Genomic DNA, 22,907 nt, shown 5'->3' with positions numbered 1-22,907 from the left:
ACCAGTAGAATGTTGTGTTAGTATCACCCCACCAGTAGAATGTTGTGTTACTGTCACCCCACCAGTAGAATGTTGTGTTACTGTCACCCTCACCAGTAGAATGTTGTGTTACTGTCACCCTCACCAGTAGAATGTTGTGTTACTGTCACCCCACCAGTAGAATGTTGTGCTAGTGTCACCCCACCCCTGAGACAATTATGTTGGGGAGAAGATATATTATATATACATCTGCTAAGATATTCTCCCAGATATGGAGAAATAATAAATGATCGTTGATGTATTTTAAAGTGATCAAAATGCATGTCGACCATTAGAATTCAACATTAGCAGATGGTACAAGACAAACGGAAATCATTTATTTCTGCAGCTGATATCTGACTGAATGCTGTTTATGTTATTCGACAACACCAATCAGTGAGTCAGAGGAAGCTACTCAAGGTGTCATTCTGTCCTGGATATATCATATTTAGTTATATATGGATATCCCCAGAGAATGTATAACAGTCCACACTCTTATGACTATAATGTTTTAGATTTCTTGAAAGGAGAATTTATTTCATTGTTCATATTTTTCGTTCGCATTTGTTATTTAAGCAATAAGGCACAAGGAGGTATAGTATACGGTCAATATACCACAGCTAAGAGCTGTTCTTATGCACGACAAAACGTGGAGTGACTGGATACAGCCTTGAGCCGTGGTAGGCTGTCATTGTAAATAAGAATTTGTTCTTAACTGACTTGCCTAGTTAAATAAAGGTTAAAAAAAAGATATATACACACAATGCTGTGAAAAAGTATTTGCCCCCTTCCTGATTTCTTATTTTTTGCACGTTTGTCAAACTTGAATGTTTCAGATCAAACAAATTTTAATATATATTTTAATATATATACAGTGCTGTGAAAAAGTATTTGCCACATACACTACAAAACCCAGAGGTGCCTTATTGCTATTATAAACTGGTTACCAATGTAATTAGAGCAGTAAAAATAAATGTTTTGTCATACCCGTGGTATACAGTCTGAGTATACAGTCTGATATAACACGACCGTCAGCCAATCAGCATTCAGGGCTCGAACCACCCAGTTTATAGTTGTTAGTAGATAGTTATGGGAAATATCACACCAACTAAGTCCTGCCCTATGAGCAAAAGATGTTGAAAATACTTATTTTCAACATCCTGTGCTAACTGGGTGTGTAGTTTCTCACAGAGAGAATCAAATGCAAATGAAAATGCAAAGCTGCTCTGTGATCTACGAACTAACTTTATTATATGATGAACGATTCGTAATTTTCAACATTAACAACGGAGTGACCTCAACTTTCATAAATCAACTCTTGTTCTGTTAAACCTTAAAATTCTCTGGTTCTTTAAAGCCTTAGTTTATTTTGCTTAGATGCCTCTCCCCTGTAATACTGTAGCCTCTCTCTGTAATACTGTAGCCTCTCTCTGTAATACTGTAGACTCTCTCTGTAATACTGTAGCCTCTCTCTGTAATACTGTAGCCTCTCTCTGTAATAATGCAGCCTCTCTCTGTAATACTGTAGCCTCTCTCTGTATTACTGCAGACTCTCTCTGTAATACTGCAGCCTCTCTCTGTAATAATGTAGCCTCTCTCTGTAATAATGTAGCCTCTCTCTGTAATACTGTAGCCTCTCTCTGTAATAATGTAGCCTATCTCTGTAATACTGTAGCCTCTCTCTGTAATACTGTAGCCTCTCTCTGTAATAATGTAGCCTCTCTCTGTAATACTGTAGCCTCTCTCTGTAATAATGTAGCCTCTCTCTGTAATACTGTAGCCTCTCTCTGTAATACTGTAGCCTCTCTCTGTAATACTGTAGCCTCTCTCTGTAATAATGTAGCCTCTCTCTGTAATACTGTAGCCTCTCTCTGTAATACTGTAGCCTCTCTCTGTAATAATGTAGCCTCTCTCTGTAATACTGTAGCCTCTCTCTGTAATACTGTAGCCTCTCTGTAATAATGTAGATCCATTCAACCTTTCTTGTTTCACCTACTGAAAAAAAGGTAGAAAGAATTGCATGAAATATGACTTGGACTGCAACCTGAATTGCACCTATAGACCCTGGTCAAAAGTAGTGCACTACAAAGGGAAAAGATGGTGCCATTTGGGATCCGGCCTGGGTGATTCATTACTGTATGTGACAGCGTGAGGAGAGGATGAGCCTGACTGTGTCAGGCACTTAATCCACAGGGAGAAAGGCTAATCCCATTTTAATGCTATCCAAGAAGCACATTTATTATTTAACTAGGCAAGTCAGTTAAGAATAAATTCTTATTTACAATGACGGCGTAGGAACAGTGGGTTAACTGCCTTGTTCAGGGGCAGAACGACAGCTTTTTTTTTTTTTTACCTTGTCAGCTTCGGGGATTTGATCCAGCAACCTTTTGGTTACTGGCACAACGCTCTAACCACTAGGCTACATGTAGTACATCAAGGCCATTCTAATAACTTATCAGGGGTGCTTCACAAATGGTGCCCTATTTTCTATATAGTACATTACTTTTGATCAGAGCCCTATGGGACCTTGGTAAAAAAAGTGTGCACTATATAAGGCAGTGGTTCTCAACCCTGGTCCTGGGAGTTGTTGATTTGAATCAGGTGTGTAGTGCTAGGGCAAAAACTAAAATGTGCACCCCTTTGGGTCCCCAGGACCAGGATTGAGAACCACTGATATAGGGGAATAAGGGTCACAATTGGGAGAGGTCTTGTCATCTGAATAAAGGATTGCAGTGCAGATTCATGACCCAGAAATGATCTGTCCATAAATACATAAATAATCTCTCTCTCTCTCTCTCTCTCTCTCTCTCTCTCTCTCTATATATATATATATATATATATAATGGTCTGGGGATGTTTTTCATGATTCAGTCTTGGCCCATTAGTTCCAGCGAAGGAACATTTCTACAGAACACAATTACATTTTAGACAATTCTGTGCTTCCAACTTTGTGGCCATTTCCTGTTTCAGCATGACAGCAAGGTCCATACAGAAATGGTTTGTCTAGATCAGTGTGGAAGAACTTGACTGGCCTGCACACAGTTCTGACCTCAACCCCATCAAACAACTTTGGGATAAATTGGAACGCCGACTGCGAGCCAGGCCTAATCACCCAACACTAATACTCTTGTGGCTGAATGGAAGCAAGTCCCCGCAGCAATGTTCCAACACCAAGTGGAAAGCCTTCCCAGAAGAGTGGAGGCTGTTGTAGCAGCAAAGGGGGACCAACTCCATATTAACACCCATGATTTTGGAATGAGATGTTCGACAAGCAGGTGTCCAGATATTTTTGGTAATGTAGTGTATCTTCGAAAGGAATCTGTACATCCAAGACAGACAGACTGCAGAACAGGGACCTCCAATATTTTACATCCAGGACAGACAGACTGCAGAACACAGACCTCCAATATGTCATAGATACTGCCACTGAAACACCCTGGAAAGATAAAGGCCCTGGTTAAAAGAGGTGCACTGTATGGGGTGTCTTCAAGAGATTTCTACTTTCTCTAAAGGTCATCAGTCGAAAAACACAAAAACAGAGGGGAGGAGAGAGCTTTCTACTTGATATATTACCAGGAGTTGGGAGAGAGATTCATACTGCAGTCTATTAGAGAGAAAAGTCAAGCTCTACATCAGTCTGCGCATGTGTCCCAAATGGCACTCTATTTCCCTACATAGTGCACTACTTTGGACCAGAACCCATAGGGAACCCATAAGGCTCTGGTCAAAAGTAGTGCACTATGTCGAAGATAGGTTGCCATTTCTGATGTAAATCCCCTCTGAGTCAATCTCTCTCTCTCTCTCTCTCTCTCTTACCCCCTGGGGGGGCAATTCCGATTGGAGCAAAACAAGAGAATCTTTTGAACTTTGCTTTTTGAAATTGACATTTATTTAATTAGTTCCGTAGAAGACCGACCTAACGCTCTAACAGTTGGTTGCTTGCAGGATAGAGGAATATCACTGAAATATAATAACAGGACCTATGTGAGCATTTATGATGTCATCTTATAAAGCCACTAATATATAGCATAGCAATTCCTTCACCTCTTTCTTCAGTACAATGTTGATGTAGATTATGTTTGCATTGAATGGAAATTAGACATTCATAATTAATCATGAATAACTTACAATAAGAGAATTGTAGATAGAACACCAGCCAGCATGCTATATCCTGGCCTCGAGCGTGGCGCAGCGGTCTAAGGCACTGCATCTCAGTGCTAGAGGCATCACTACAGACCCTGGTTAGATTCCTGGCTGTATCACAACCGGCCGTGATTGGGAGTCCCAGTGTCGTCCCGGTTAGGGTTTGGCCGGGGTTGGCTGTCATTGTAAATAACAATAACTGACTTGCCTAGTTAAAAAAATAAAAAACATTTTATTTAAATACAAAAAAGAGAATTGGAGACTGCAAACCACCCAGAACCCCAGCCAGCATGCTATAGCCACACCTCAAATAGTTAGTTAACAGTGTCTCCTTGGTCTCATTCAAGAAGCACTACTGTCCTCATCTGGCTGAAGGCCACCATGCATCTCAGTTCTATTGGACTTGTATTATAAACAATGTTACAATCATGAGTGGCAAAGGTGGCCTAGGTGTTTACAAAAAAAAATATAAAAAAATAAAGTTTACAGTGTTTTACAAATAAATATACATACTTTTCATAAAACTTAAATATAACATCGTCAGGCAATTAAGAGATAATGATGATCGTCACATTTTACCAACACCATGTAAAATTAACCTCCAGTCAATTCCTTGTTAAGTGAAGGACAGCAAGTTGATATCGTAGCAGCCATCAACCTGCCCAGAAACACACAAGAAAATGAAATGAGTTGACCATAAACGAGTTGAAAACAAAATGGAATCGATACCAACTGACAAAGACTTGGGTCCAGGATACTAATGCAGATACGTTTGGATTGAAACATTGTTAACCAATAAAAAAAGTGTTGAAGCATACAGGCCCTTCTTTACTTTCTAGATCTTTCTCTCCCACAACCTCAGGAAAAGTGATGTTCATTTGACTCCACGTGTAAATAAACAATGCGAACATGTCTTACATCGAAGCGGCCTATGGAAGCAGTGGTCTGGTTGGTCTGCATGACCTCTGTTAACGCCCACATCTGCTGAATACTGGAAGATACCGTCTGAGGATCTGGAAGACCCTAGAGACACAACAAAACAACACTATTGTAACGGATATTATTTTCTCTTTTATGTAGCCATGTTGTATAAAGGGTTAGTGTTTTTCTAAAGGTAATTGACCAGGAAGATGGCTATCTGTGTTCGTCTGAGGATCTGAAAGACCCTAGAGACACTACAACATAATAAATACTGTGTTTCTATATTCTCTTTTATGATGTGTTTTATAAAAAGGTATTTGACCAGTAAGACAGAGAACTTCTCCCAGAAGAGGACAGTGTTTGTGTGTAGAGGAGAATGCCTAGTAGATCCCCTGCACTGCCTTATGGTCAGGATTTGGAACGATGAAGTCATGAAGATCTTCCCAGTGAATTGAAAGATGGCATCATCGTCACCATCTTCAAGAAAGGAGACAAGTTGGACTGTGGCAACCACATCGCGTTCCCCTTCTTGCCACCGCAGGATAAATACTTGCGAGAAACCTACTAAACAGACTCCTATCCCTCGCCAAAAAACAGTCAATTTCAACCTGGCAGAGGAACTTCAGATTTGATATTCTCAGCCCGTTGACTCCAAGAGAAGTTCCAGGAGCAGAGACTATGGCAATCACTAACTCAGAGAGGCTGCTGCCTACGCTGAGACCCAATGTATTTATTTGTTTATTTATTTCACCTTTATGTTACCAGGTTGGCCAGTTGAGAACAAGTTCTCATTTACAACTGCGACCTGGCCAAGATAGAGCAAAGCAGTGCGACACAAACAACACAGAGTTACACATGGGATAAACAAATGTACAGTCAATAACACAATAGAAAAGTCTATATACAGTGTGTGCAAATGTAGTAAGATTAGGGAGGTAAGGCAATAAATAGGCCATAGTGGCAAAATAATTACAAATTAGCAATTAAACACTGGAGTGATAGATGTGCAGAAGATGAACGTGCAAGTAGAGATACTGGGGTGCAAAGGAGCAAAGAAAAATAAATAACAATATAGGGATGAGGTAGTTGGGTTGGCTATTTACAGATGGGCTGTGTACAGGTGCAATGATCGGTAAGCTGCTCTGACAGCTGATGCTTAAAGTTAGTGAGGGAGATATAAGTCTCCAGCTTCAGCGATTTTTGCAATTCGCTCGTCATTGGCAGCAGAGAACTGGAAGGAAAGGCGACCAAAGGGGGAGTTGGCTTTGGGGATGACCAGTGAAATATACCTGCTGGAGCGCGTGCTACGGGTGGGCGCTGCTATGGTGACCAGTGAGCTGAGATAAGGTGGGGCTTTACCTAGCAAAGACTTATAGATGACCTGGAGCCACTGGGTTTGGCGACGAATATGAAGCGAGGGCCAGCCAACGAGAGCATACAGGTTGCAGTGGTGGGTAGTATATGGGGCTTTGGTGACAAAGCGGATGGCACTGTGATAGACTACATCCAGTTTGTTGAGTAGAGTGTTGGAGGCTATTTTGTAAATTACATCACCAAAGTCAATGATCGGTAGGATGGTCAGTTTTACGAGGGTATGTTTGCCAGCATGAGTGAAGGATGCTTTGTTGCGAAATAGGAAGCCGATTCTAGATTTAATTTTGGATTGGAGATGCTTAATGTGAGTCTGGAAGGAGAGTTTACAGTCTAACCAGACACCTAGGTATTTGTAGTTGTCCACATATTCTAATTCAGAACCGTCCAGAGTAGTGATGCTGGACGGGCGGGCGGGTGCAGGCAGCGATCAGTTGAAGAGCATGCATTTAGTTTTACTTGCATTTAAGAGCAGTTGGAGGTCACGGAAGGAGTGTTGTATGGCATTGAAGCTCGTCTGGAGGTTTGTTAACCCAATCACCGGCCACTTTAATAAGTGGATCACTACTCACTTTAAATAATGCCACTTTAATAATAATGTTTACATTTCTTACATTACTCATATCATATGTATATACTGTATACCATCAATTGCACCTTGCCTATGCTGCCTGGCCATCGCTCATCCATATATTTATATATACATATTCTCATTCACCCGTTTAGATGTGTGTGTATTAGGTAGTTGTTGGGGAATTGTTTGATTACTTGTTTGATATTACTGCACAGTCGTAACTAGAAGCACATGCATTTCGCCACACTTGCATTAACATTTGCTAACCATGTGTATGTAACCAAAACATTTTGATTTGACATGGCATTCTTCCATCTCACCAAGGCCTTTGACTCTGTTAACTGTGAAGCCATGTGGAGAATCCTCCTGAGATATGGCTGCCCTGCAAAATGTGTTAACATCCTCCGCTTCCTGCATGATGGTACGAAGGCTGTCATTCTCTCTGGTGGCGAAACCACAGAGCCAATCGAGATAAGGACCAGATTAAAGCAAGGCTGCATCACTGCATCAACTCTCTTCACCATCTTCCTGGCTGGAAGGGTCCACCTGACAGAGAGTAGACTCCCCAGAGGAATACATATCACCTACAGGACTGACGGCAACATATTCAATATCAACCGTTTCAGAGCCAAGTCAAGAACCACAAACACTTCTGTCTGTTGTAGAATTTCAATATGCAGATAATGCCCAGGTCAATGACTGCTCAGAAGCTGACTTCCAGGCCATCGTCAACATATTCCCTCCCAGAAGCATATAGCAGGGTGGGTCTAACACGCAATACCAGTAAAACAAAGCACACCTGCCACCCCCCTAGAACCTCACCAACAATGTAATGTTTAAAAATGCCCAGTTTCCCATGCCGAGGTAGCCACCTCTCTAGCAATATCCTAATTGAAGACGAAAATCCAACATCGGATTGCTCCCGCTAGTGCTGCCTTTGATAAACTCATTCCTACACTGCTATACCATGCAAACAAATCAAGCCCCTTTCACCAACAATGCCTCAGGAAGATAGTAAACATCAACTGGGAAGACAGACAACCAAACATCCATGTCCTGTAGAGAACCAACTCCTCCAGTGTGGAAGCCACCATTATGAAACCTTTAGTCCAATTGGGCAGGTGGAATACAGTCTATAAGGGCTGATAGTTCTATTGAAGAGAACCAACTGGTTGATAAGAGCCTTACCTGTAAATCACACAGTTGGTCCACCTGTGTGAGGTCTGACAACCAATCGGGAATGTCCCACTCTGAATCCTGGAAGAAGAGTGAATGAATGCACTTTAAAATTGTGGAAATACTTTCATTGGCAGCGTTTGACAACTCCACTACTCAGTACCCCCCCAACCGTAGCCAGTTATGCTGCAGGCCTAGTGATCAGAGGCACAATGATTGTGGTTTCTTTCTATTTGATCATACAGTACAACCCTCTACACATTTTTAAGTGACTTACTTCATTTAAACAGGGGTGTATTTTGATGTCCTCCACGCTGAAATTCAGCCAGGCTGATGAAGGCTGTCGAAGGATCAGTCTCACTGAAGTCACATTGTCTGGTTCAATCAGCATCTAACAACCATAACACACATACTGAACCAATCAGGAAATTTGACTTCCTCATCTAACACCCATATTGAACCAATCAGGAAATATGACTTCCACAAATTATGTAAATTAGCTTAATTTCTACTTGAAGTAAGCCAAACTATAATTTGGCTTACCTCCAAGATCAGCTTACCAAAAACTAAGCAAACCTGAGCTGTGATGCTTTATTTTATAAAGCAAGATACATTTACAGAATGTGAATGCATTGGCTTTGTGTTACTCACATCACATCAAGGTTTCTTAAGATTCCATATGAAATGGGTCAGGAGCATTTGGTGATGAATATTTTAGCCAGATGTACAGTACAAATAAAGCCATCATCAGAATATACCTCCTAATGTCTTGACCTGTTCTGCTATAGTTCTTCACCCTTCCTCTTTCCATCTTATATGACCTTTAACACCCACCTCTCTCTCTCTCTCTCTCTCTCTCTCTCTCTCTCTCTCTCTCTCTCTCTCTCTCTCTCTCTCTCTCTCTCTCTCTCTCTCTCTCTCTCTCTCTCTCTCTCTCTCTCTCTCTCTCTCTCTCTCTCTCTCTCTCTCTCTCTCTCTCTCTCTCTCTCTCTCTCTCTCTCTCTCTCTCTCTCTCTCTCTCTCTCTCCCTCCCTCCCTCTCTCCCTCTCTCCCTCCTAACCTGTTGTCGGAAGACAGAGCAGTAGTCTTGTGAACCCTCTTCAGTATGTGGGCTGGGCATCAGACAGTGGTTCCTCAGACATGTAGCCCATTTAGCGGCCCCCTCCCCATCTCTCCTCAGTAGACGCACAGACACGTATGCTGTGTAGTAGTTCTTAAAGGAGATCTCCTGGATCTAGGAGTGAATAAGACACAGATTATATGTACAGTACCACAAAAAAAGTTTGGACACACTCATTCAAGGGTTTTTCTTATTTTTTTTAACTATTTTCTACATTGTAGAATAATATTGAAGACATCAAAACTATGAAATAACACATATGGAATCAGCCACCCTTTGCCTTGATGACAGCTTTGCACACTCTTGGTATTCACTCAACCAGCTTCACCTGGAATGCTTTTCCAACAGTCTTGAAGGAGTTCCCACATATGCTGAGCACTTGTTGGCTGCTTTTCCTTCACTCTGCGGTCCAACTTATCCCAAAACATCTCAATTGGGTTGAGGTCGGGTGATTGTGAAGGCCAGGTCATCTGATGCAGCACTCCATCACTCTCCTTCTTGATCAAACTGCCCTTACACAGCCTGGAGGTGTGTTGGGTCATTGTCCTGTTGAAAAACAAATGATAGTCCCACTAAGCGCAAATCAGATGGGATGGCGTATCGCTGCAGAATACTGTGGTAGCCATGCTGGTTAAGTGTGCCTTGAATTTTAAATACATGTCAAATTTGGACCCATCAGACCAAAGAACAGATTTCCACCGGTCTAATGTCCATTGCTCGTGTTTCTTGGCCCAAGCTAGTCTAATCTTCTTATTGGTGTCCTTTAGTAGAGGTTTCTTTGCAGCAATTCAACCATGAAGGCCTGATTCACAGTCTCCTCTGAACAGTTGATGATGAGATGTGTTACCCGAACTCTGTGAAGCAGTTATTCGGGAAATTTCTTCTGAGGCTGGTAACTGTAATGAACTTATCCTCTGCAGCAGAGGTAACTCTGAGTCTTCCTTTCCTGTGGCAGTCCTCATGAGAGCCAGTTTCATCATAGCGCTTGATGGTTTTTGTGACTGCACTTGAAGACACTTTTAAAGTTCATGAAATTCTCCAGATTGACTGAACATCATGTATTAAAGTAATGATGGATTGTTGTTTCTCTTTGCTTATTTGAAGTTGTTCTTGCCATAATATGGACTTGGTATTTTACCAAATAGGGGTGGTTTACAGAAGATAGCCCTATCTTGACACAACACAACTGATTGGCTCAAACATATTAAGGAAATAAATTCCACAAATGTACTTTTAACAAGGCACACCTGTTAATTGAAATGCATTCCAGGTGACTACCTCATAAATCTGGTTGAGAGAATGCTAAGAGTGTGCAAAGTTTTAATCAAGGCACAGGGTGGCTACTTTGAAGAATCTCAGATGTAAATATATTTTGTTTTGTTTAACACTTTTTTGGTTACTACATGATTCCATATGTGTTATTTAATTGTTTTCATGTCACAGTTTTATTCTACACTGTAGAAAATAGTAAAAATATGGAAAAACCCTGGAATGAGTTGGTGTGTCCAAACTCTTGACTGGTACTGCATGTGGACAATGGTTGAATTGCAATGATGTCTAGCTTAAAAGTTGTTGAAAAGCCCGGCCTCGAAGGAACCCACTTTGAGCTTCAGAGAAGATTTCGAAGTGACTCACTTTGAAAGAAAATAGCCTACTTCACAATGCCTACCTGTCATTTGACCAAGTGTGTGGAGGAAAACACAGTGTATAAAAAAAATAAGAAATAGTAAAATGACCGTCAGGTTTTATTGACTCACGTTGACAGTCTGTCCTATAGGAAGTGTAACGTCTATGACATAGACACCGGGACGAGATGAATCAGTCTCAGCATCTCCAATCTGCAAGGTGACAGTAGGCTTCACGGTGCAGGGGACGGTGTTGACGCTCATATTATTAGCTACTCCTGTTGAAAGATCAACGATGTGATTAGTACAGAGAACAGTGTTGACACTCATCTTAATACTCCTGCTGAGAAAGGACTCAGCAGCAGAATCAAGCAACAGTGCATACCGCAGGGACCTTAATCCAACACCTAGCAACCTCATCAAGAGGTTTGGATCTCTTGGCGTAACGGCTAAGGTGTTGGGTTGATTGTCACTGGACCTGGGTTCCCGGTCGAGGCTAGCCTCCTTGAATTCGTTACAATATAAATCAGGGATGTGATGAGGAGGACAAGCTATAAAAACAGGGAAATCATAGGTGTATTCATTAGTCGAACACTGTAGTAAAACATTTTGCAACGAAAGTGAGAGTTTCTATTGGATAAATTCAGGTACGTAGGTCCCTCCTAGTTTGGTTCCGTTTGGTTCCTAGTGAATACACCCCAGGATTTTGTGTTTGGGACAGGAGGGGTTAGCATTTTTGCGGGGTATCATATTTGTGTGTCTAACTTTCTCACTCATTATCATTCACATCATTCACTTTATCATTTCAGGAGTATCTGTAATCATGGTAGCATCCACATTAATGTAGAAGTTTTTATAAACATATTCGATTCTTATTTGCAGTAACAGTGACTCCAAATTGATACAATACATAATTTACCATTCATTACTATTGTGCACAAAATAATCTGAAACACAACCAAAACAAACAGCAAATGCATCCAACAAGTTTGCTCAAGCTTGATGTAACCATTGCATGCTAGGAATATGGGACCAAATACTTTTCACTACTTCAATACACATAAGTGAATTTGTCCCAATACTTTTGGTCCTCTAAAACGGCCTTAAATGGGGGGACTATGTACAAAAAGTGTTGTAATTTCTAAACGGGTTGCCCGACATGGATGAAAATACCCTCAAATTAAAGCTGACTGTCTGCACGTTAACCTCATAGTATCATTTCAAATCCAAAGTGCTGGACTACAGAACCAAAACAACACAAAATGCGTCATTGTCCCAATACTTTTGGACTTACTGTATTTACCACCTACGGCTGCAAATATTGAGGGGTCTTATTCTAATGCTTTCCTATAAAAATCCACTAAATCACCAATTTGGCAAATCATTGTACGCATGTTAGGCTACACATCATGAAATATATAGAGACAAATTACAGACAGTAGCCTAAAAGGAGCAAAATAGAACTAAGTTGGTTGAACATGAAATGTAGGCTATTTAAATATGTTTGAAATAGGCCTATAGCCTAGGCTACCACTTACTATTGTAATGCAGTCATCTCATTTGAAGCATATTTTCATACGTCGCATGTTTGTATCAATTGCAAAGATATTGGCAACTTTTTATTTGATGTCAACTTTGTTCTGAAGTTATTGGCGATCACAAAGAGATGGATAAACAAACTGATTTTATATTTAACGGAGATCTCCTGTGTATGAAAGCATCTAGATGCAGTGGTCTGAGATGCAGTGGTCTGAGGCAGGCGTTAGATTACCTGTGGTCTGAGGCAGGCGTTAGATTACCAGTGGTCTGAGGCATTAGATTACCAGTGGTCTGAGGCAGGCGTTAGATTACCAGTGGTCTGAGGCGTTAGATTACCAGTGGTCTGAGGCAGGCGTTAGATTACCAGTGGTCTGAGGCAGGCGTTAGATTACCAGGGGTCTGAGGCGTTAGATTACCAGTAGTCTGAGGGCAGGCGTTAGATTACCAGTGGTCTGAGGCGTTAGATTACCAGTGGTCTGAGGCGTTAGATTACCAGTGGTCTGAGGAGTTAGATTACCAGTGGTCTGAGGCGTTAGATTACCAGTGGTCTGAGGCAGGCGTTAGATTACCAGTGGTCTGAGGCGTTAGATTACCAGTGGTCTGAGGCGTTAGATTACCAGTGGTCTGAGGCAGGCGTTAGATTACCAGTGGTCTGAGGCAGGCGTTAGATTACCAGTGGTCTGAGGCAGGCGTTAGATTACCAGTGGTCTGAGGCAGGCGTTAGATTACCAGTGGTCTGAGGCAGGCGTTAGATTACCAGTGGTCTGAGGCAGGCCTTAGATTACCAGTGGTCTGAGGGCAGGCGTTAGATTACCAGTGGTCTGAGGCAGGTGTTAGATTACCAGTGGTCTGAGGCAGGCGTTAGATTACCAGTGGTCTGAGGCAGGTGTTAGATTACCAGTGGTCTGAGGCAGGTGTTAGATTACCAGTGGTCTGAGGCAGGTGTTAGATTACCAGTGGTCTGAGGCGTTAGATTACCAGTGGTCTGAGGCAGGCGTTAGATTACCAGTGGTCTGAGGCAGGCGTTAGATTACCAGTGGGCTGAGGCGGGTTAGATTACCAGTGGTCTGAGGCAGGCGTTAGATTACCAGTGGTCTGAGGCAGGCGTTAGATTACCAGTGGTCTGAGGCAGGCGTTAGATTACCAGTGGTCTGAGGCAGGCGTTAGATTACCAGTGGTCTGAGGCAGGCGTTAGATTACCAGTGGTCTGAGGCGTTAGATTACCAGTGGTCTGAGGCGGCGTTAGATTACCAGTGGTCTGAGGGCAGGCGTTAGATTACCAGTGGTCTGAGGGCAGGCGTTAGATTACCAGTGGTCTGAGGGCAGGCGTTAGATTACCAGTGGTCTGAGGGCAGGCGTTAGATTACCAGTGGTCTGCGGGCAGGAGTTAGATTACGACAGTTTTCAAGTGCAAAGTTAATAACGATGGTTTTGGGAAACAACTCTAAGATTTAACGATGCTCCTACGAAGGTTCTAAGGATGAATTTAGCCTTAAAATGATTTTGGGAAACCAGATCTGTTTATATTTGGATAAATGTAAAAAAAAAAAAATTTTTAATTAAATACAGATAAATCAGGACATATCATGTGATGATTCCGCAGGAGAATCATGCTTATATCCGCTATGACAGACTCATTGTCCACCCTCCCTCCTAACAGCCTTAAGGGGATGAGAGGGCATAGCCTATGGGTTCGTAGCTTCAACCCCGCAGCGCACACACACACACACACACACACACACACACACACACACACACTTTCTTTGTTTGTACTTTTCCATATTATATCCATCTCTGATATACTACCCAGGAAAGGGTTAAATGATAATACGTTTATAAAAACACTAATAACACATTCCTAATATTGACTTAAAAATCCTTCTTTAACCCGTCTTCTCCCCTTCATCTACACTGATTTAAGTGGATTTAACAAGTGACATCAATAAGGAATCACAGCTTTCACCTGGTCAGTCTGTGTCATGGAAAGAGCAGGTGTTCCTAATGTTTTGTCCACTCTGTATATGTAGCTTTAGAAAAAGGCTTCATGAAATCTCAGATAATATATTAACCATTTCTGAGACTCACTTCGATAATTCATTAGATGATACAGCAGTACCAATACAAGGATATAAAATCTATAGAAGAGACAGAAATGCTTATGGGGGAGGTGTTGCTGTATATATTCAGAGCCATATCACTGTAATGCTTAGAGAAGATCTTATGTCAAGTGTAATTGAAGTGTTGTGGTTGCAGAATCACCGGCCTCATCTAAAGCCTTGCTATGGGCCACCAAGTGCTAACAGTGAGTATATACATAATATGTGTGAAATGCTTGATAGTGTATGTGATGTAAACAGAGAGGTCTACTTTCTTGGGGGACCTGAATATTGACTTGTTTTCATCAAGCTGTCTGCTCAAGAGGAAGCTTCTCACTGTAACCAGTACCTGTAATCTGGTTCAGGTCATTAATCAACCTACCAGGGTGTTTACAAACACTACAGGAACAAGATCATCTACATGTATTGATCACATGTTTACAGCTTTGTTCTTAAACTGTATCTGTACCCATTGGATGCAGTGATCACAATATAGTGGCTATATCTAGGAGAGCCAATGTTCCAAAAGCATGGCCTAAAATAGTGTATAAGAGATCTTGAAATGACTCTTATGTGGATGATATTAAAAATGCTTGTTGGTCTGATGTGATCAATGAGGAGCATCCAGACCCTGCACATTATTGATATATTGAATTGCTTCTTCCAAGTATTGCCAAACATACACCGGTTAAGAAACTGACTGTTAGAATTGTTAAGGCTCCATGGATTGATGAGGAATTGAAAAACTGTATGGTTGAAAGAGATGGGGGAAAAAGGAGGGGCTAATAAGTCTGGCTGTACATCTGACTGGCTGACTTACTGCAAATTGAGAAATGAATGTGGCTAAACTCAACAAAAAGAAGAACAAACTGTATCATGAAGCCAAGATCAATAATATAAAGAATGATGGAAAAAAAACTTTGGAGTACTTTAACTGAAATTATTGGCCAGAAAAACAAATTCAACTCCATCTTTCATCAAATCAGTTGGCTTATTCATCACAAAAACATTTGATGTTGCCAATCATTTTTATGATTACTTCACTGGCAAAGTGGGCAAACGTAGGCAGGAAATGCCAACAACGAACATTAAGCCGTCGTATTCATGCATAGCAAAATAAGTAATGAAAGAAAAGCATTTTTTGTTAGTGTGGGAGAGGTGAAAAAATGATTGTTATTGATCAATAAAGACAAACCTCCTGGCATTGACAACTTAGATGGAAAGCTACTGAGGATGGTAGCTGACTCTATAGCCACTCATATCTGTCATATCTTTAATCTGAGCCTAGAGGAAAGTCTTTGTCTCAGGCCTGGAGGGAAGCCAAAGTCATTCCGCTACCAAAGAGTGGTAAAGTGGCCTTTACTGGTTCTAACAGCAGACCTATCAGCTTGCTGCCAGCTCTTAGCAAACTGTTGGAAAGAAATGGTGTTTGACCAAATACAATGCTATTTTTCTATAAACAAATTAACAACAGACTTTCAGCTTGCTCATAGAGAAGGGCACTCAACATGTACTGCACTGACACAAATGACTGATGATTGGTTGAAACAAATTGATAATAAGATGGTTGTGGGAGCTGTCCTGTTAGATTTCAGTGCAGAGTTTGATTGTAACGGTCATCATATATAGTGGACCAAGGCGCAGCGGGTTGAGTGCTCATATTAACTTTTATTAGAACACTTAACGAAACAAAACAAGAAAATGAACGAACGCACAGTATTATAGGCTAAACACAGCAGTGCAAAAACAACTTCCCACCAAGGACAGGTGAAAACAGGGCTACCTAAGTATGACTCCCAATCAGCAACAACAATGTACAGCTGTTCCTAATTGAGAGCCATACTAGGCCAACACAAAGAAATACACAGCATAGACAGAGCATAGAAATACAAAACATAGAACATAACCAAAAAAACGCGGAATACTCTAAACTAACACCCCTCTACATAAACACATATCCCAACAAACCCCGCACCACATAAAACAAACACCCCCCTGCCATGTCCTGACCAAACTACAATGACAAATAACCCCTTTACTGGTCAGGACGTGACATTGATATTATTGACCATAACTTGTTATTGAGAAAACTAATGTGTTACGGCTTTTCAACCTCTGCCATATCGTGGATTCAGAGCTATCTATCTAATAGAACACAGAGGGTTTTCTTTAATGGAAGCTAAACATGTAAAGTGTGGTGTACCGCAAGGCAGCTCTCTCGGCCCTCTACTCCTTTCTATTTTTACCAATGACCTGCCACTGGCATTAAATAAAGCATGCGTGTCTATTTATGTTAATGATTCAACCCTATACCCATCAGCAATCACAGCTAGTGAAGTCACTGCAACCCTAAATAAACAGTTGCAATCAGTTTTAGAATAGATAGCCAGTAATAAACTGGTCCTGAACATCTCTAAAACTAAGAGCATTGTATCTGGTACAAATCATTCCCTAAATCATAGACCTCAGCTGAATCTGGTAATGAATGGTGTGGCTGTTGAACAAGTTGAAGAGACTAAATTACTTGGTGTTACCTTAGATTGTAAACTGACATTGGCAAAACATATAGATTCAATGGTTGTAAAGATGGGGAGAGGTGTCATATAGTTAAGTGCTGTCATATAGTTAAGTGCTGCAAAGAAGGACCTAGTCAAGCATTGTAATCAGAGCGCTAATATTAATACCACTGACTGACTGCACGTCCCCGTCCCCCCCCCAGATATGCCACCAGGGGTCTTTTCACAGCCCCCGGGACCAGAATAATATCTAGTTCATGTACATGATGGCATGAAACTCCCATCTCATATAGTCAAAATGAACAGCAAACCTGGTTTCAAATATAACATAACATATCACGGCCCAATGCCTCTCCCCCCCATGTGACCTACTTGTTGTATGTATGTACTGTCATGTACGTGTAACTTAATCTTCTAAATATATGTAAAACGTACAGTCTTAATGTATTTTATGTTGTCAGACCCTGGTAAGACTAGCTGTGCCATTGGCGTCGGCTAATGGGGATCCTAATCAAATCTAACACAATTTTTTCAAACATCACCAAACTCAACTGATATTTACATTTTGATGGCTTTATGAAAATCATACAACACTAACCTTGGTTTATGGCTGCAACGCAAATATGATCAACTTCAGCACCGTAGACAGCGAACTAGCCCCGTCTGTGTGGCTGCAGCAAAGCTAGAAGACAGTTTTATAACACTCAGATTACAATGATCACTGAATTGAGCTCAATCAAATAAATAATTATTGGGTGGGACAGGTTGGGAGGAAAAATGCGACTGTAAAGAAAGCTGACAAGCCAGCTAACGTTTGCTACATTCGCTAGCCAGCTAGCTAACGTTAGCTACTCACCGCTGATTGTGGAGTTAGCGGTAGCTAGCTAACCACTAAGCTAGCAACCAGTTGGACCGTTTTCCTTCCCCTCGGATGTCAATATAGAACAGCAAAAGTTGCTAGATGTCGATGTCCTAGCTTACTGTGTTGTGTGTGCACTGTTTTCCCCTTGGTTACAGACGGCGAAATCACTGTAAAAACAGTTCTTGACATCGCCGTGGGCCTAGCAGTGGGCATGCTGCCAATGAATTGGCCATTTCCTGAATGTGTAACTATGGCGACTCCAGATATTTAAAGGGGAAGCGTAAAAAAAACTGAGATATGGGATGACGTCACCATAATTGGCTAAATCAACCGCAAAGTTGAGACTGCAAAATGTATCCATGACGTGCCTGGATATCTGATCAACCATGGTTTTAATACAAATACAGAGAAATGGCCCTGCAGAGCTCCATCTTGGGTTGGTAATAACTAGACTAGATGATAGGTGTAACAGGTGTGAAACTGCAGCAATCAGCAGTGGGTTTTCATCTTCCCTAGCATTTATCCATAGCACTTGCTTAGAAATTAGAGCCAGTTTAGGGGCTGATTAGGCTATACTGTGAGTGAAGGAAATATGAAATTGATGTACAATGTATTTAGATGAGCACCCGGAAACCACAGGTAGGGGGCAGCATTGCTCCATGGTTTGAATTCAGCTTGTTTAGATGTGGTTCTTTCTCTCGCTTCTTTTCCCTTTCTCTCTCTAACTCTCTCTATTTCATCCCCTCTCTCTCCGATGGTACACTATCATACATTCTGGTCATGCATGTCGTTTATTGTTCAGAGGGGAGCATTTCAAAAGCAGCTCTTTCTTTAATACCTTGGAACCTTAACTACAGTAAAACAACAATACTTCCCAGATGGTGAAGGCTGAGGGATGTCTTCTGGGCCTAGCTACCCGTTTTATCTTAGAGCCACACATTTATGCCTCAGCAGCATGGACAGGATAACCTCTCCCCATTCCCCTCTCTCTCTCGCCTCTCTACTCTCGGTCTCTCCTCTCGCTCTCCTCTCCTCTTTCTCTCTGTCATCAAAGTAGGCAGCAGATCACAGTGTGTTTTACAACAGGCAGAACAAAGCCAAGCAGAGCAGGGGATGTATGATAGCAGAGTACCCCTAGAGAGAGCGAGAGAGAGAAAGAGGAAGAGGGACAGAGAGAGGACGGGAGGGAGAAAGAGAGAGGAAGGGAGGGAGGGAGAGAGAGACACTTCCCTGTGATGCTCAACACTTAGCCCTGCTAGGAACACCTGCTGAGATGGACACCTCAGAGGAATGACCAAACTGTGTGTTTGTTTGTCAAATCAAATTGTATTTGTCACATGCTTCGTAAACAACAGGTGTTGACTAACAGTGAAATGCTTACTTACCGACCCTTCCCAACAATGTAGAGAGAAAGAAAATATAGAAACAATAGACAAGTAATAACACGTTAAAGTAAAGTAATCATCAATAGACAATGAGTAATGATAACTTGGCTGTATATGAGCGGTACCAGTACAGTGTGTGTACTGTATGTGTGTATATCGGAGGGGTTGGAAGACAGAAGACACATTTCAATCATATATGGAAAAATTAAGTATATTTTATTAAATAGGAAAAGTAAGCAATTAGAATTTACAGTCTTCAAGAGATTAGTTTGCTTCACTCTTCAAATATTGTAAAATCTCCAGGTTTCTGGCTTCTGTACTCCTGACCTTGATTGGCCTATTTTGAATTACTTGATGAGCCCAAGATTTAAATATCTATATTTCCACATTGCCTTAATTGCAATCGACAATAGTTACTGCCGTTCAATAATCACTTCAACTAATGATATTGTAGCAAACCTCTCTATATGAGCCACGTTACAAGTCCTGCCACACGAGGATCTGGGGACCCATGCCAAATCTTTGCAGTCTCCTGAGGGGGAAAGGTGTTAACGTGTCCTCTTCACAACTGCCTTGGTGTGCTTGGACCATAATAGTTTGTTGGTGATGTGGACGCTAAGAAACTTTAAACCATTGAAGCCGTTGTGTTTACAGCAGGTGTGTCATAAGGATATGGAAATAATTCCTAAAACAGGACAAGACTTATTTTTTGTTCTAGATATTGCGCACTTGTTACACACACACACACACACACACACACACACACACACACACACACACACACACACACACACACACACACACACACACACACACACACACACACACACACACACACACACACACACACACACATACAGTTTAAGATGAGGCACAGCCTATGAATAATAGATAGCTTTTTGTGTGGCAAAGAAATTTCAGCATATTTTATGTAGGTCATTTCAAAGTGTACTGAAGACTCATTTTGAGGTACCGTATAGCACAAACTGAGCCTCTCGTCATCTGTGTTAAGACAGGATCACTTTGAACGGAACAAGGAGATATACAGTTGATTTGGTTACGGTCAGGGCTGGGATCGAAATCAATTTTAATCCCGTAAACAAAACAAAAAACTCTCATAGAGAAGCATTGATGAAAATTGGAATTGAAATGTGAATTTCACTTCCGGAATTGGCTGAATTATTAAAATGGAACCCCAACCCTGGTTACGGTGCATTGTGCATTATCTGTTTCCCTCTGCTCTCTCAAGCTCGACCGTCATTACCTTCAGTTGACCTTTACCAGTGTGTCTTGTGTGAGAGAGATGCACTCTTCCTAAATCAAACAGATGTTAGACATGGCTGGAGAATTGCAATAACCCCCTAGCAAAGCCTGACGAATGCTGATGATGTTGGTTTACAGATGCTTGGAAACTACATAGAGACAAAGTTGGTGCTTGGAGACTAGACAGAAACAAGGTTGGTGCTTGGAGATTAGACAGAAACAAGGTTGGTGCTTGGAGATTAGACAGAAACAAGGTTGGTGCTTGGAGATTAGACAGAAACAAGGTTCGTGCTTGGAGATTAGACAGAAACAAGGTTGGTGCTTGGAGATTACATAGAAACAAGGTTGGTGCTTGGAGATTACATAGAAACAAGGTTGGTGCTTGGAGATTACATAGAAACAAGGTTGGTGCTTAGAGATTACATAGAAATAAGGTTGGTGCTTGGAGATTACATAGAAACAAGGTTGGTGCTTGGAGATTACATAGAAACAAGGTTGGTGCTTGGAGATTACATAGAAACAAGGTTGGTGCTTGGAGATTACATAGAAACAAGGTTGGTGCTTGGAGATAACATAGAAACAAGGTTGGTGCTTGGAGATTACATAGAAACAAGGTTGGTGCTTGGAGATAACATAGAAACAAGGTTGGTGCTTGGAGATTACATAGAAACAAGGTTGGTGCTTGGAGACTACTTGTAACAGTACAAATAAAGGCCACTATGTTTAGAGACTACAGCACAGATACAGCAGTCAGCAGACAGGTCTATCTTTAGATACAGGCAGACTGAGACCCTCACCAGCCCTCACACCAGATGTTCCACTGATACTTAAGGCTATGTCAACTGTTTATTTAATGCCTATAATCCCAGGTAAATCGGCCGAGATCATATTACACAGTAAATAGTGATCGGCATTGAAAATTATTAGAATTTCTTGAAGGTATCAGATTTTCTTTCTTGTTTGATTATATTTTTAATCATACACATTGCTGAATTTTGATGTTGTTGGTTTACAGACCAAGGTGCTTAGAGACTCTAGCCCAGATTCAGGTCAACTGATGATCTGAAAGACTGTTGGTACAACTCAGCGGGTCATAATAAGGGTCATAATAACTCATCTGTTTGGGGTAGGAGACCCTCACACCACTGGTACGACTGCTGTTCCACGGCTACCGTAACTATGCTACTACTGGCACTTTAATAATGATTTACCATTGACATAGTATAGTATGGTATAGTACACTATAGTACACTATATTATAGTACACTACAGTACAGTATAGTATAGTATAGTACAGTATGAGGTGCTGCTGCAGATGCATCACCTGCTCACAGTTTAAAAACACAGTGTAGTGTAGTATAGTACAGTATAGTACAGTGGAGTATAGTAAAGTATAGTATAGTATAGTATAGTACAGTATAGTATAGTACAGTATAGTATAGTACAGTGGAGTATAGTATAGTACAGTATAGTATAGTACAGTACTGTACAGTATAGTACAGTATAGTATAGTACAGTATAGTACAGTAGAGTACAGTATAATACAGTACAGTACATTATAGTATAGTGCAGTACAGTATAGTCCAGGATGGTGTAGTACAGTATAGTACAGTACAGTTCAGTATAGTACAGTATAGTACACTATAGTATAGTATAGTATTGTATAGTATAGTACAGTATAGTATAGTCTAGTACAGTACAGTAGAGTATAGTATAGTATGGTATAGTATAGTACATCCAATGTCTCCTTAGAAGTGCTTGTTCACTGATGAGTTTGTGTAGTAGGCCCTCACTGCAGATGTTCGTTCCGCTAACACGTCTCCTGTCTTTAACCATTACTTTACCAGGTAAGTTGTCTAAGAACATACTGCTATAAATGGTGATCACAATTCAAAATTATGCGCCTATAGGATCAGACTTTTTTATAATGAATTATTCAGTTTAAAAACACTTTTGTTGTGTAGCAACTTAGCACACCTGGGATTCCCCGTGATTCCCCATGATTCCACACGTGGGATTCTCCATGATTCCCCATGATTCCACTCTGGGGATTCCACACGTGGGATTCCCCATGATTCCCCATGGTTCCACACCTGAGATTCCACACCTGGGATTCCCCATGATTCCCATGATTCCACACCTGAGATTCCACACGTGGGATTCCTCATGATTCCACACCTGAGATTCCACACGTGGGATTCCCCATGATTCCCATGATTCCACACCTGAGATTCCACACCTGGGATTCCCCATGATTCCCCATGATTCCACACCTGAGATTCCACATGTGGGATTCCC

At 41.3% G+C, this 22,907-nt stretch overlaps 1 protein-coding gene across 4 annotated transcripts; it reads right to left on the bottom strand.

Annotated features, from left to right (window-relative positions):
• Window positions 1–525: 525 nt before the first annotated feature.
• On the bottom strand, window positions 526–18,221 carry nicn1 (nicolin 1). 4 transcript variants are annotated; one of them, XR_001323600.2, is made up of 9 exons: window positions 17,956–18,211; window positions 17,698–17,781; window positions 11,081–11,226; window positions 9,264–9,437; window positions 8,481–8,594; window positions 8,216–8,284; window positions 5,080–5,184; window positions 4,147–4,819; window positions 526–3,454 (listed from the first exon to the last, which is right to left on the bottom strand). XR_001323600.2 is itself a non-coding variant. In XM_014168316.2 (8 exons), exons 3-8 carry the CDS (start codon window positions 11,210–11,212, stop codon window positions 4,778–4,780), a joined length of 636 nt encoding a protein of 211 aa, XP_014023791.1. In that variant the 5' UTR covers window positions 11,213–11,226; window positions 17,698–17,781; window positions 17,956–18,221; the 3' UTR covers window positions 3,885–4,777. The 4 variants fall into 4 exon arrangements, 2 of the variants coding, with proteins under 2 accessions (XP_014023791.1, XP_014023793.1); XR_001323599.2 differs by lacking the exon at window positions 526–3,454 and adding an exon at window positions 3,885–3,978; XM_014168316.2 differs by lacking the exon at window positions 526–3,454 and having other exon boundaries at window positions 3,885–4,819; window positions 17,956–18,221.
• Window positions 18,222–22,907: the final 4,686 nt, after the last annotated feature.

Source organism: Salmo salar, chromosome ssa22, assembly GCF_905237065.1.
Source record: "Salmo salar chromosome ssa22, Ssal_v3.1, whole genome shotgun sequence".
Classification (NCBI taxonomy): domain Eukaryota; kingdom Metazoa; phylum Chordata; class Actinopteri; order Salmoniformes; family Salmonidae; genus Salmo; species Salmo salar.
Note: the sequence above shows the minus strand (reverse complement) of the source record. Positions and strands in the feature narration are given on the sequence as shown.